The sequence below is a fragment of the Camelus dromedarius genome, chromosome 33, assembly GCF_036321535.1.
Source record: "Camelus dromedarius isolate mCamDro1 chromosome 33, mCamDro1.pat, whole genome shotgun sequence".
NCBI classification, from domain to species: domain Eukaryota; kingdom Metazoa; phylum Chordata; class Mammalia; order Artiodactyla; family Camelidae; genus Camelus; species Camelus dromedarius.
Genome location: NC_087468.1, coordinates 14269781 through 14283691, shown reverse-complemented (window position 1 = coordinate 14283691; position 13911 = coordinate 14269781). Strand labels below are relative to the sequence as shown.

Below are 13911 nucleotides of genomic sequence, written 5' to 3'. Positions count from 1 at the left end.
TCTGAGTGTAGGACTCTGTTTTACATAATCATAGAGTAGTTTCTGTAAAGTTTTAATATACACTAAATTTTCCAGGAATGGAGCTTCTTATTAACTGAAGGAAGATTATACTTTCTTTCATTCAGAACTTGACTAAGAGTGATGCACCATGTCAGAAAATCAGGTCGCAGACAACAATGCGTGGTGTGGTATCTGTGTCCCCAAAACCAATCTGCAGTTTTAGCTCTCAGTATCACAGTGATTCTACTTAGAGGTGCACACATCTGGCCACTGGATCAGTTCTTCTAGTGTAGTTGTACCCAAGCTCATGTCTAGTGAGCACGTTGACATATTTAGTTTACAGTGAATATATATTGTTTCGTTATAGTTAACTTTCGTTTTGCTTCTCCCTTGTTAGGTTAGGTCAGTGTCTTAGTCTGTTTGGGTTGCAATAACCAAATACCATAGGTTGGGTAGCTTGTAAACAACAGAAATTTATTTCTCACAGTTCTGGAAGCTTGAGGTCCTAGATCAGGGTGCCAGCATGTTTGGACGATGGCTCTCTTCCAGGACGCAGAGTTCTCCTTGTGACTCACACGGCAGAAGAGAGGGGCCTACAGAATCTCTCTGGAGCTTCTTCTAAGGCACTAGTCTCATTCATAAGGATTCCACCTTCAAGACTGAAGTGCCTCCCAAAGGCCCCACCTATTAATACTGTTACCTGTGGGGGTGAGGCTTTTAACATGTGAATTTTTGGTGGAGACACAAACACTCAGACTATAGGAGTTGGTAATTTATGTTTTTTAGATATAAGTACTAATAAATTATATTATGTATGAATTTCACTTCAGAGCAGCAAAAGAAGTATTATTTAATATTTCCTATAACAGGAAACTAAGGAGAATACTTTATGTGTTAGTCTTCTATTGCTGCCGTAACAAATTACTTAGTGGCTTAAAATAACATAGATTTATTATCTCACGGTTCGGTGGTCAGAAGCCAGAAATGGGGTTCACTGGCTTTAAATAACAGTGTTGTCAGGGCCACCCTCCTGAGGACTCTGGGGGGAGCAGCTGTTCCCCTGCCTTTTCCAGTTTCTAGGGGGGTACCTGCATTTCTTTGCTCACAGGACCTTCCTCCAACTTCAGAGCCAACAATATAGCATCTTCAAATCTCTGTGACTCGGACCTCCTTGCTTCCATCTCTGACTCTTAGAAGGAGTCTTACGATTTCACCCAGACAATCCAGAATTACCTCCCTCTCTTAAGATCCTTAACTTAATCACACTTACAAAGTCCCTTTTTTCATATATGGTAACATAGTCATAGGTCTGGGGGGGTGGGACCTGGACATCTTTGGGAGACTATTCTGTTTATCACACTTTAATAGTTCTTGTTCTGATAGGGGTGAGACTCACAGTTAAAACTAAAGCACTGCTCCCTCTCTCTTTCTGACTTGGGGCAGGTAGATTTCTTCCTTGACCTTGGCTTGGGCTGCACCTGTTCCAGGGCTACCGTGTCTAGAGAAGAACAGCCTAACCCACCAGGCTGAGTTGCTGGTCCCGAGGGAGGACTCTGGTTGTTGTCATGCTCTGCGGGTGCAGGCATTACTTTGAAGCTAACTTGAAGTACCCCTGTTAAAATCTTTTTTTCCCCCGAGAGCATATGATGTTTACTTTTTGGAGCACCCAGCTTTAATTGTCTTAAGTTGTTCTGCTGTTCAAGATACATCAGAAGGCACTGAGTTATTTTTTTAGCTCCAAGAACTATGTGTTATGACCTAAAAAAATCAGGTTGTATATTCTGACAGGATTTTTGAGCTGCTTCCAAAAGTCAAAGAAATTTCAGGAGATGCAATTTGGTTGAAGACACGTTAGAATTTCTAGCCTATCCTATCTTGATAGTTTGGGGAAGATAATGTGACAGGATAAATAAGATAAATTTGCCAACATTTACTAAGTTCAGTATGAAGTGCCAAGTGTCATGCTGTGTCCTTCGTACATGTTAGCTCATTGATCCCTCTCTACAATAAAGTGAGGTAGAAGTGACCACCCTTGTTTTACAGGTTTGATCTCAAAGTTGCTCTAGTAGGCTTAGAATTTAAATGCAGATCTATCTGCCTCAGAAGCCAGTGCTTGTGAACTACTACACTCACAGAAACCCTGAGCACAGAAATCCGTAAATAGATGCACCCCAGAAACTAAAAATGTTACCTGGAGGATAAGCCATAGCTCCGTATCTGCAAGTGTCTTTCTTTTCAACCTTGGTGAGAGCTGGCTGCCTGGAGACCAAGAAGAGTGACATTTACAACTGATAAGTGCCGGAGAGGGTCTGGAGAAAAGAGGACCCTTCTACACTGTTGGTGGGAATGTAATTTGGTGTAGCCACTATGGAAAACAACATGCAGATTCCTTAAAAAACAAAAATAGACTTACTCTCTGATCCAGCAATCCTGCTCCTGGGCACATGTCCAGAGGAGACTGATTCGAAAAGACACATGCACCCCAATGTTCACAGCAGCACTATTTACAATAGCCAAGATGTGGAAGCAACCTAAATGTCCATCAACAGATGAATGGATAAGGAAGTTGTGGTATATATATACACATACACACATACAAAGTAATGGAATACTGCTCAGCCATAAAAAATTATAAAATAATGCCATTTGCTGCTACATCGATGGACCTGGAGACGGTCATTCTAAGTGAAGTAAGCCAGAAAGAGAAAGAAAAATACTGTATGATACCACTTATATATGGAATCTTAAAAAATGACAAAAACAAACTTATTTACAAAATAGAAACAGACTCACAGACATGGAAAACAAACTTATGGTTACCAGAGGGGAAACAGCGGTGGAGGGATAAACTGGGAGTTTGGGATTTGCAGATACTAACTACTATATACGAAATAGATAAACAACAAGGTCCTACTGTAGAGCACAGGGAATTATATTCAGTATCTTGTAGTAACCTATACTGAAAAAGAATATTTACATATACGTGTGTGTGTGTGTGTAACTGAATCACCATGCTGGATATCAGAGACTAACACAACATTGTAAATCGGCTCTACTTCAATAAAAATAAATAAATTTAAAAAAAGAAAAAGAGTGGCCATTTAGTTCAATGGAGATTTTAGAATAATCCCGCCAGTGTCCTCCCTTCTGGGAAAGAAGGTATTGATATTTTTCTAGCAGCAGACACGTGTTTAAGGGAGATTTGCTAGAATGATGGACATGAAGGTTATCATTTTCAAGACCTGCCTCCTCTCTAAATATAGCTTGTGTCCAGCATACCTACTCTCAGACCCCCACACCCTGGGTGGGAGTGCTGTGGGAGCCCCAAGTAATATTGGAGAAATGGGGGTGCCCCTCGGAGCCTAAATAGTGGCAAAGGAGTCAGCTTAGCATCAGCTGCTTTCTGCAAACAGTCTGCCCGTGGGGGAGGGAGTAGGGGAACAAGGGACCCATTTCACTTGAGAAAGTCCAAGCCTGACAGCTGAAGGGTCCCAGAGCAGCAAGCATCACTTCACCTCTTCTCCTGGACCGTTTCAGCTGTCTGCTCTGGATTGACAGAGGCATCTGGCTGCTAAAAATACCCTACTGACCAAGTGCTGCCTATTCCAGCTGAAGCTGAGCACGGATTGCCATCCAGGACTCAATTAAGTCCTCGCAGAGGAACTTTTCAAAAGTTCCCAGGAATTTGAGAAGCACACTGGCCCCTGGTCATTTTCTACTTTGCCAGCTTTGCTGGGCGATGAATGGGACCCTTCCCAGATCACCATCCTCTGGCCTGCCCCATCCCCCTGGCCAGGGAGGGCGGCGGAGGGGGAGGTGAGGGCCCAGGGGCTGGAAGTGGGTAGGGAAGGGGAGGTGCTTGTCCATTTATAGGCCTGCTCTTTGGGATGCTGAAGGTGTTGAAATAGCAGCGAGGACAAGGGACTTGGCTCAGTGTTAAATATCTGCCCAGCGGCCCGAAGACTCTGAGATGACTATAGGGAGAATGGAGAACGTGGAGGTCTTCACTTCCGAGGGCAAAGGCAGGGGTCTGAAGGCCACTAAGGAGTTCTGGGCTTCGGATGTCATCTTTGCAGAGCGGGCTTACTCCGCGGTGGTTTTTGACAGGTACGGAATGTGGCTTGTTGCCTTCTCTCCGGTTGGCTGGGCTGGTGCCACGCTCTAAGAGAGCTGACTCTCAAAATCATCAGGGAGAGGGATGAACCCCATGTGACCACTGATAAGGAATGGTAGTCTGACTGTTTCCTGGCGTAACTTTTTCTGCAAAGAGTCACGGCCAGTGGGGATTGTTCTGGTGGCCAGGTGGTGCAGAGGTGAGCGGCGGCGGTGGGGCGCTCTCTCAGGGCACGGGGTGTGAACCGTGAACTTGGCTGTGTGGGAGCGCTGTGTGTGGTGAGGGCGGAGGCAAGGGGAGTGGAGAGGTGGGTGTGGTGCCCTAGGAAACACTGTCTTACAGAAGGCGCCGTGTTTTTAGCTTCTGAGGTATAAAAAAATATATTAGAGGATTAAATAATTCCTGAGACTTAAAAAAAGTTGTAAACACATGAATAACACTGGAATCCATTTACCTCTGAAAGATTAAAATATCACCAAGGAACTGGAATCCCCTTTTACCTTTCCCAGCTTTCATCCCAGTCTCCTCTGTCTCTCCTCAGAGGTAATCCCTGTTGTGCTCTCAATGCGTTTCCTTCTAGAATGTTCTTGTGCTATTACATATATTTATATACGTACCTGTCAAAATGTATGTCTGTTGCTTGTCTTTTTTCCTTTTCCTTTTTTTTTTTTTTTTTTACAGGAATGGCATCGTATTTCAGATGTCATTCTGGAACTTGCTCTTTTCCCAAAAAACATGTTTTGTTATTTATCCTGATGGGGACTTTAAGTCTATAGCCACTTCTTTCATTTGTTTGTTAGTGTTTTGGGGGAATAATTAGATTTATTTATTTATGTGTTTATTTTAATTTTTTTAACAGAGTTTCTGGAGATTGAACCCAGGACCTCAAGCTTGCTAAGCATGCCCTCTACCACTGCCCTATACCCTCACCCCCTATACCCACTTCTTTTAAATCTGTAAAGATCTCTTTTTAATTTTTTGCCCACATGTAGATCTATCCATGTTGGTCCATATAGTATATGGATCACCAATTTTAACTCTTGTAGGTACTCAACTCTATAAATATATAAAGTTTAAAAAATCTATTCCCCTATTGAGAGACATTTGGTGGTTTCCAATTATTCATAAGAACAAACATTTCTGCAATTAAAATCCTTGACCATGTCCACTTGTATACGTGTGTGGTTATTCTCTAAGATAAATGGTTAGAAGAGGAATTGTGCCACAGGGTGCGCTGTTTTTTGTTTTAATAGGCTCTCCAGAGTGGCTCTATTAAATTTACATTCCCATTTCCCCACAATCTTGTCCATACTTGACCACCAGACTTTTGAATTAGTACTAAATCTCAAAAAAAAAAAAAAAAAAAGAGAAAAAACCCACAGCCTCCCCCTTCCAAAAAAAGAACAAAATTAGAAGAAAAAAATAGTACTAAATCTTTATTTAAAAACCCTGGACACTGTGATTAAATTATGACAGTATTCCCTGAGCTCAAAAGTTGAGGTGACCTGCCTGACGTTTGTGGGGCCTGAATTAAGATGGCTTCTGATAATCTAGGTTCATGATTGGCTCCCTGCACTGACCATCCAGGGAACGGGTGCTGCTTTTCAGAGATAATTTGAATAGCATTCAAATTCTCATGTCATCCAGCCTACCAAGACCTTCAGGGAAAAGACAGCGAATGGAGTACATGGCTGGCTACCAGCTGAGGAACGTAATGGCACTGAGATGACAGTAATACCTTTTCAGGGGAAGTGTGTCTTACTTTATTAATTTACCTTTGTGTGTGTGTGTGTGTGTGTGTGTGTGTGTGTGTGTGGTTGAGGAGTCAGTTGGATGCAGAATTAAATCATAAAAAGCTAGAAACACAGGAATTCTGAACAATGTTTGTGGTGTTGCTACTGAGTTGCACCTTGCCTTTCCTGGAACGACACCTCCATGGGTGCCTCCAACTTCCTAAAAGCCAATATAGCCAATCAGTTCCCCTTTCAAGAATGTTTGGGTTTTCTTCCATTACAAAAGTAAAACTTAGGAAGAAAAAAATGTATTTTCACACAAAGATAACAACTCAGCATTGTTGACTATTTCCTTCCAGTTTATTTTAAAACATAGGTTTCATTTGTTTGTACTGTAAACAGGGATCTTATTATATAAACTATCTTTTTTTTTTTATGTAATGACTTAGGTATCTTCTGTGTTACTATACTTTCTTCATAAGCATAGTATTTAACGGCTGTGTGCTGTCCAACCACTCCTTTATGACTGGCCATTTAGGTTGTTTACATGTTTTTTTTACTATAAAGAATACATCATTCAATTGAAGTCATAACTACAAAAACAACTTCAGTGTATATTGCAGATAAAATACTAATAAAATATTGTATTATTATTATTACAATAGTAATAAAAATTAAGGTGATTGGAGTAAATGATCTTTAAAATGATTGAAAAAAATCTAGAAGAGGTGCTTTTAAAAAAGTTGTTTACCTAAACCGGTCACTGCAAAGATGAGGGGGCTGCTCGGGGTACCTGAGACAGCTGGGGAGGGATCAGAGGAAAGCTTTTCCCTTTCTGTCCTCACTCTCATTTTAGGCTCCTGGGAGACAGCCACTATAGAGGAGAAACCTGATTGCGGAGGTAGGACTGAGTCATCCACAAAAGTCACTCTATAAAAGAGGCACGTTCTAATCCCTGTTATTGCAAGCCAGGCTTTCCGTCTTACCCTCCAAACACAAACATGAAGGAAGATTCTATTTTTAGTTGAGCACGGCATTGAATGAAAATCTCTTCTTTCAAACGATATATGACAGATATATACTTGTATATACATATATGTTATGAATCATAACAAGAAATGAACACCCATGAGCCACCATCCTGCTTAACTAGAATATTCCAATACCTGCATCTTTCCCTACCCAGCCCCTTGCTTGTCCCAAAGGTAACTACAGTAGTATCCTGAATTTTGGGTTATTTATTCCTCTGCCTTTTGAATGACAGTTTTGTCATATATGTACATATTCCTAAACGATATATCACTTAGCGTTTATATTTTGTTTTTGAGCTTTTAAACAAAGGTAGATATTATATGTGGTTTTATGCCACTTGCTTCTTTCACTCAAATGTACTTTTATTACTCATCCATATGGTTTTGTGTAGCTAATGAAATGAATAAGCTCTGTGTGAGCTTGTGAGTATCACCGTTTCTTCTTCCGTTGTCCTCTGAGTGGTTGCTATGGACATTTTTGTTTCTCTCTCTCAGTGAACAGATGCACGTGGTGTGTATCCTAGGAGTTGAATTACTGGTTCATCATGTATGCGATATTCAGTTTTAAAATATAATGCTTGCAAGCTGAATTGTGTCTTTGCTAGAATAGATTGGGTTTCGCATTAACAGCAACAATCCAGGCCCTTATAATATAGTCCTTAGTCTGGTTAGGGTCTCTTTAATTTTGCTGGTTGGAAAAACAGGTGGTCTGCTTAAAGATAAAGGAGCAAGAACTAGGTAGAGACAATCCTTTCAGACCTGGCAAGTGTGTAGCACTTGGGCCACCATGATCCCTGGCAGACACGGCAAATCAATCAGGCACCATGATTGCACCAGGGCAGACATGGCTAATCAATCAGGCAGCTCCTTCCTCCTGAATGCCAACATGGCCTCAGAGTTCTTTCTAGCAGAGTACTCCAGGCAGCCACTACTAATGGGCATTTAAAAGGAAATCTATTTGCTTGGCTTTTAGGTATTTTTGGGTTGGGTGCTGGAAAGAGATGAAGGTGAATTTGGTGGGTAAGGTCAATTTACCAAGGAGCTGTCTTTCACGGACATAGTCTTCTAAAGTGAATGAGACCCCAAGGGTGGTGGATGAACTGTTAAAGGTTGCTCTCTGCCCCTCTTGCTCTTTATTCTGAGGGTTCCCAGTTCTAGGGAGGACAGAGAATAGGAGCTCCGTGATTCTTTAGCCTGAGTGATCTTGCTCATTTTTGCATGAGGTGGAGCTAATCTGGGAATTAATGATGCCGTCTTGTTTGGATTTTTTTTTAAAGCTTATTTTAGAAAATTCAGAAATTACAGAAAAACCAAAACAAAAAAATAAAAATTCCCTGCAATCTTAGTATTTAGAGAAAACTACTGTTAATATTCTGTTAAGAATGTCCTTACAATATTTTTAATGAGGTATAATTGACTTCTTACAATAGTTTTATGCAAATATGTTGCATATAAAATATTTTCATAATCTCTGTGATTTGTAGGTAGGGTGTGGTGGTGGGAGAAACACTATATTAAATGTATATTTTGATTGTAAAGTGCTTCCCTAACTTCAAGATATTAAATTATTGGGGGAAGGGTTATTTCACAATGAAAGGAATGACAGAATATAGTATTTTATCAATTCTAGAATACGTATTTCATTTTAACATCTCTTTAATTGTGATATCTCCTACAGTCTATGGCTCAATATTGTTTAATTTTTTTTAAAATGAGGGGGATAATTAGGTTTATTGATATATTTATTTATTTTTAGAGGAGATACTGGGGATTGAACCCAGGACCTTGTGCATGCTAGACATGCACTCTACCACTTGGGCTACATCTTCTCCCCTCATTATGGTTTAATTGGGAGCATTTTAATGTTGTTTCTTAGTGGTAAAAATCGTGCACTTAATAATTGACAATATCTTAAATTCAATGTAATTCATGTATACATTTTTTCTTTACACAAAAGTAGAATTATTGTGCAACTTGTTTTCTTTACTTCACAATATGTTGTGAGCAACTTTCCAAACTGTGGGCATTCCTCTAAAGCGTTTTTGATGACTGTATAGTATTCTTTTTGTTGACTGTTGTTCATCAATTTAAGAATTGCTGTATTTTGGATATCAAGATCATTTCCTACTTTTCCTAGTAGATCTTTCCTTACATCTCTGATTATTTATTAAAGATAAACTCTTAGAAGTATGCATTTTAGATTCAAAAGACATCTTTAAGGCTCTTAATATAGATTTCCAAATCACTCCACCAAAAAGAATCAAACTAATTTCTCCATGAGCAGTAGAGTGTTTGTCTGCCCCCACAGCCCTGGCCAGTGCAGAAAGCTATCTGTTACTTTGCATTTTTCAACATAACCTTTAAAACTTATTTTAGTATTATTATCATTTTTCATTCTATATCTTCAATTTTATTTTATATTATTTTTATTTTTTTTATTTTTAAAATTTATGTATTTATTTTACAATATAGTATTTTTAAAATTGAAGTTTAGTTGATGTACAATATTATATGTTACAGGTATTCAGTATAGTTTTTAAAGGTTATACTCCATTTATAATTATTATAAAATATTGGCTATATTCCCCATGTTGCACAATACATCCTTTTAGCTAATTTTATGCCAGATAGTTTGTACCTCTTAATCCTCCACCTCCATCATGCCCCTCCCCTTTCCCTCTCCCCACTGATAACCACTAGTTCCTTCTCTACATCTGAGTCTGTTTCTTTTCTGTTATGTTCACTAGTTTGTTGTATTTGTTTAGATTCTACATGTAAGTGACATCTTACAGTATTTGTCTTTCTCTGACTTACTTCACTTAGCATAATGCCCTCCAAGTCCATCCATGCCGTACACCAGAAACTAATACAACATTTTACATCAACTGTACTTCAATTAAAAAGCAACCAACCAACCAACTAACCCATTTAAAATACGGGCAGAAGAACTGAACAGACATTTTTCCAAAAGAGGAAATACAGATGGCCAACAGGAACATGAAAAGTTGCTCAGTATCACTAATATCAGGGAAATGCAAATCAAAATCACAATGAGACATCATCTCACACCTGTCAGAATGGCCATCATCAAAAAGAACACAAATAACAAATGTTGGCAAGGATGTAGAGAGAAGGGAACCGTTGTATATTGTTGGTGGGAATGTAAATTGGTACAGACACTATGGAAAGTATTATTTTGTTTTGAATATTTTATTATTAGGGAGGTGAAAATTCTTTAAAAAGTGTGTTTGTTGATCATTACATTTCTCCTTTTGTGATTTTTCTGTTTTCTATTGATATCCTCATTGTAAAATTGTATTGTAGCTCATTTATTACTCCTTAATGTTCAGGACTTCTAAGTTGTCTGAATTGTTTTGTATCATTTTGGTTTCTTAGCTCTTTGGATTTCATTTTTTAAATCATTCTTCATTAGTTTTGACTTTCTCTAATTTTTCATGTCTTTCATCTTATTTTTAAAACTCTCCATTTTCCTTACCTTACATATAGCTTTTAAAACGGTCTCTAAGCTTTAAGTTTCTTTCTTTTAGTTTATTTATTTTTTATTCCAGTTACTTAGTGCCATTGCATCTTTCATCTTCCTTTTATAGCTTATTTAGTTCATTTTACATCAAATGGAATCAGAAGATAAATGGTTTTAATCTTAAAAGTGACAGAGGCCTTCAGCCAGGAGATTAGACCCTTATCTTTGCTCTGCTTGGCCTTGGAAGGACTCCTCCAGTCCTCTGATGTACAACCTCCATCTTTTCCAAAATATAAAATCAATCAGTGGGGTAACCCAGTCGACCCACAGACTAAGGTCCATGAGGCACAATTTATTACAATATGAATTGTAACTTACTACAATATGAATAAATCTGCACCATCACCATCACCTACAAACAATAGCCACAACCAAAGATGCGTGGCCAGCCTTGCATAGATTCCGAAGAAATGACCAGGGACAGGATCTGAAGCATGTTTTACAGTAACATTAAAGAACTTCTCCTAATAGTCATCTACACACACTGAACTGTCATTTTCAAGAAAGAGGGTTCTGAACTTCTTCTTTTTTAATTGACAGAAGGGTGAGAACTCAAGGCACCTTGAGCAAAAGTTACAGAGTCATAGTTCAGGTCAAAAAAAGGGAGTGGGGGTGTGGTGGATAAAAAGATCTAGTCAGAGCTCAAGCCATTGAAGAATTAAGTAGGTCCTAGATATCTTTACGTTTAGAGGCACCAACTCACAACATGTCAGAGTGTAGTTTCTTCTTACCGCTTCAGAATGGTTTTTGAAATTGTTGTTAATTTCCATTTTGCAGCTTTTTTTTTTTAAGACAATTTTGGAACTATTAAAAGGTGTTACCAGTCCCAAACCTTTTCCTGGGGCACCTGCAAGCTTTTAGGCCCTTGATACTGAGTCTCTGTTGCCCGCTAGGTAGAACGGGGCTGTTGACACCGTCTGCAGGTGGAAAGGGCTGTTTCCAAGGTTGTGTATTTCCTGGTGACAACCTGGCAGAGGCGGTGTACATGGAGCAGTAGAAGGGAATTGGGTCGTGTGGTCTCTTCCATCCTGAGGTCCTCTGGGTTGCACCATTGCTTCAGTACATGCAAAGGACTCCCGTGCAGCAAGAGAGGGGTGCTAGGAATATTGCTTGTTCTGATTATTATTCTATTTTAGCATCAAACACAAGAAATGGCACAAGAAAGGTGCTTGTGGGCAGTTCTAGAAGCCAAACATACCATTTGATTATTCTTGTTTAACAGTCCCAGATGTCTTAAATTTAGAGTATTTCTAGCCTATGGGTTCCTAACCCGGGTCTATGGATCCTTAGCAAGAGAAGCACCTATAATTGGAGGATCAAAGTTTATGTGACTGTGCATGCGTGCTTTTTATTTCTGGGGAGAAAATTGACACCTTTCATCACTTTCCAAATGGTCCTTAACCCAGAAGAAGGCTGAGAGTCACGGAATTCATGCAATCCTCTCTTACAGGTGGGGAAACTGAGGCTCAGTGAGGCCTTCCCCGGGTCACACAGGGGTGAGTCACAGAGCAGGTGTGAGCCTCCTGGGACCTCGTCCAGTCATTTCTCCCTGCCCCCACTCCCCACCCTGACACACATGTGGGCCCAGCATTGCCTGCTTAATTTTCTTTTGTTCTTTTCAGTCCAATTAATAATATTCACCCTTAACAAAAGAAAGAGTATGCACCCGTCAATTTCGGAAGAATCAAGATCTGGTTCTGGGGCCTGAGGATGGTTAGATGCAGAAGCTCTTAGGTGAGAAATAGAAACATACGTGCGATTATACAGGGAAAAAACGCTTGTAATAACAAACCAATATATTACTTTCCAACTGTTAGTGTGAAAAATTACCACAAATTAAGTGACTTTAATGACACAAATTTATTACCACGCAATTCTGGAGGTCAGAGATTTGAAATGCATCCACACGGCTACGTTTCCTAGGCTTTTCCAGCTTCTGCAGGCTGCCTGCATCCCTGGGCTCCATCTTCAAAGCAGCTCCGGAGCATCTTCTCCTCCTTCGACCTCCCGCCTCCTCTTCTAAGGACCCTTGTGATTATGTTAGGCCCACCCAGGGGATTCAGATTATCCTCCTACCTCAAGGTCTTTAATCTTAATTACACCTACAGAGTCCCTATTGCCATGTAAGGTAATGTATTTGCAATTTCTAAGATTAGGATGTTGGTATTTTGGGGGGTGCTATTTATTCAGCCTACCACAACCAATAATATGAATTTCCTATTAATCTAATTTATCCCAAAAGATGTTAAGCTGTGACAAGGATAGAGGATATTTTTTTAAGTTCTTGACCAGCTCCTAAATGATTGAGTTGAAAATGCCCAAAGATGTGTGTGTGTGTGTGTGTGTGTGTGTGTAGGGAAAAACAAAGATGAGAACATGAGAAAAAGAAGCATATTTTAAATGAAATTAACTTCAGCCGGGTTTTTTGGAAAAATCAGGCCAGTCACGGCTTCTTCAGGTCCAGTGGAAAGAGCTGGGCTCTCAGCCCGTGTAATTCTCTGTGGGCCCATGGGGACACCAGAATTAACCATGGCATATGCACAAATGCACGTGTGGCCTTTAATCTGGTGACAGCTGATGGGTAGCTGGTGGGGGATATATGATGCTATAAATGGAAATAATTTAATAAAGGGATTAGACAAATTCCTGAACAGTTAGTTCAGAAAATGAGTGAATAACTGAAAGTATTCAGGTTACAGCCTTGAATGTTTGCGCTTAATGCTGAGGATAACCACAGGAGATTCAGAAATCTGCCTTTAATTCGGCACATTAATTTAGCCGCGGAGGTAGGACGTGTTGATATGCCACGTGATCCATTATGAGCTATGTTGCTAAATTCTATTGACTAATCCTTAAATGCAGACGTGTGGGAATAATTGCCTTTTAAACATAGATTAGGTCAAATGTCAGGTTGTCCCCGTAACAATGTCAGCTTCACTCATTTACTTTGGTCACAGCTAGTGTGTGAGAGGTGCGTCCAGGCTGTGGCAGAGAAAATCTTGAGATTGCTATTTTAATGGACGAGATGTTAAAAATAAATGGGCAACCCCTAGGTCTGACCGAGGGAAACAGTACCACCGAGCTTCTTCTGCTAAGGTATATAATCTTGCAAACGTGAATCCAGCGATGCCCCTTAAGCACTGACACGGGCTGTTTAAAAACGACATTAGGTAGATACACTGGGGAAAAGAAAGTGAGGATTCCAACTCTGCTTGTTTTTCTCCTCTCTGCAAAAGTCTCCCCTGTGCCTACAGAATAAGGACTTAATGAGAGTTGCATTCCAGGTCCCCTACAGCCTTGGTCATCTTTCCAAGATGATTTCTTGATGTGGTGCATCCTAGGATCTTGTCAAATAGCTACTCCTGCCTCCCATACGAGCCTGTCCCCACTACTTCCCCCATGGAAGCCTTTGACTCATGCCAGTGCCTCTCCATGGAAGAGGTTGACATTCTGAGTACAAACTCAGCTCATTTTTAGAGGGTCAGAACAATG

The 13911-nt window shown here is 40.0% G+C and overlaps 1 protein-coding gene across 2 annotated transcripts in view; it reads left to right on the top strand.

The window, feature by feature from the left end:
* Window positions 1-3820: 3820 nt before the first annotated feature.
* Window positions 3821-13911, top strand: part of SMYD1 (SET and MYND domain containing 1) — a 31384-nt gene continuing 21293 nt past the window's right edge. For both annotated transcript variants that reach the window (XM_064481934.1, XM_064481933.1), the window contains exon 1: window positions 3821-4107. In XM_064481934.1, the coding sequence (XP_064338004.1) occupies window positions 3971-4107 (137 nt within the window). In that variant the 5' untranslated portion in view covers window positions 3821-3970. The remainder of the gene's footprint in view (window positions 4108-13911) is intronic.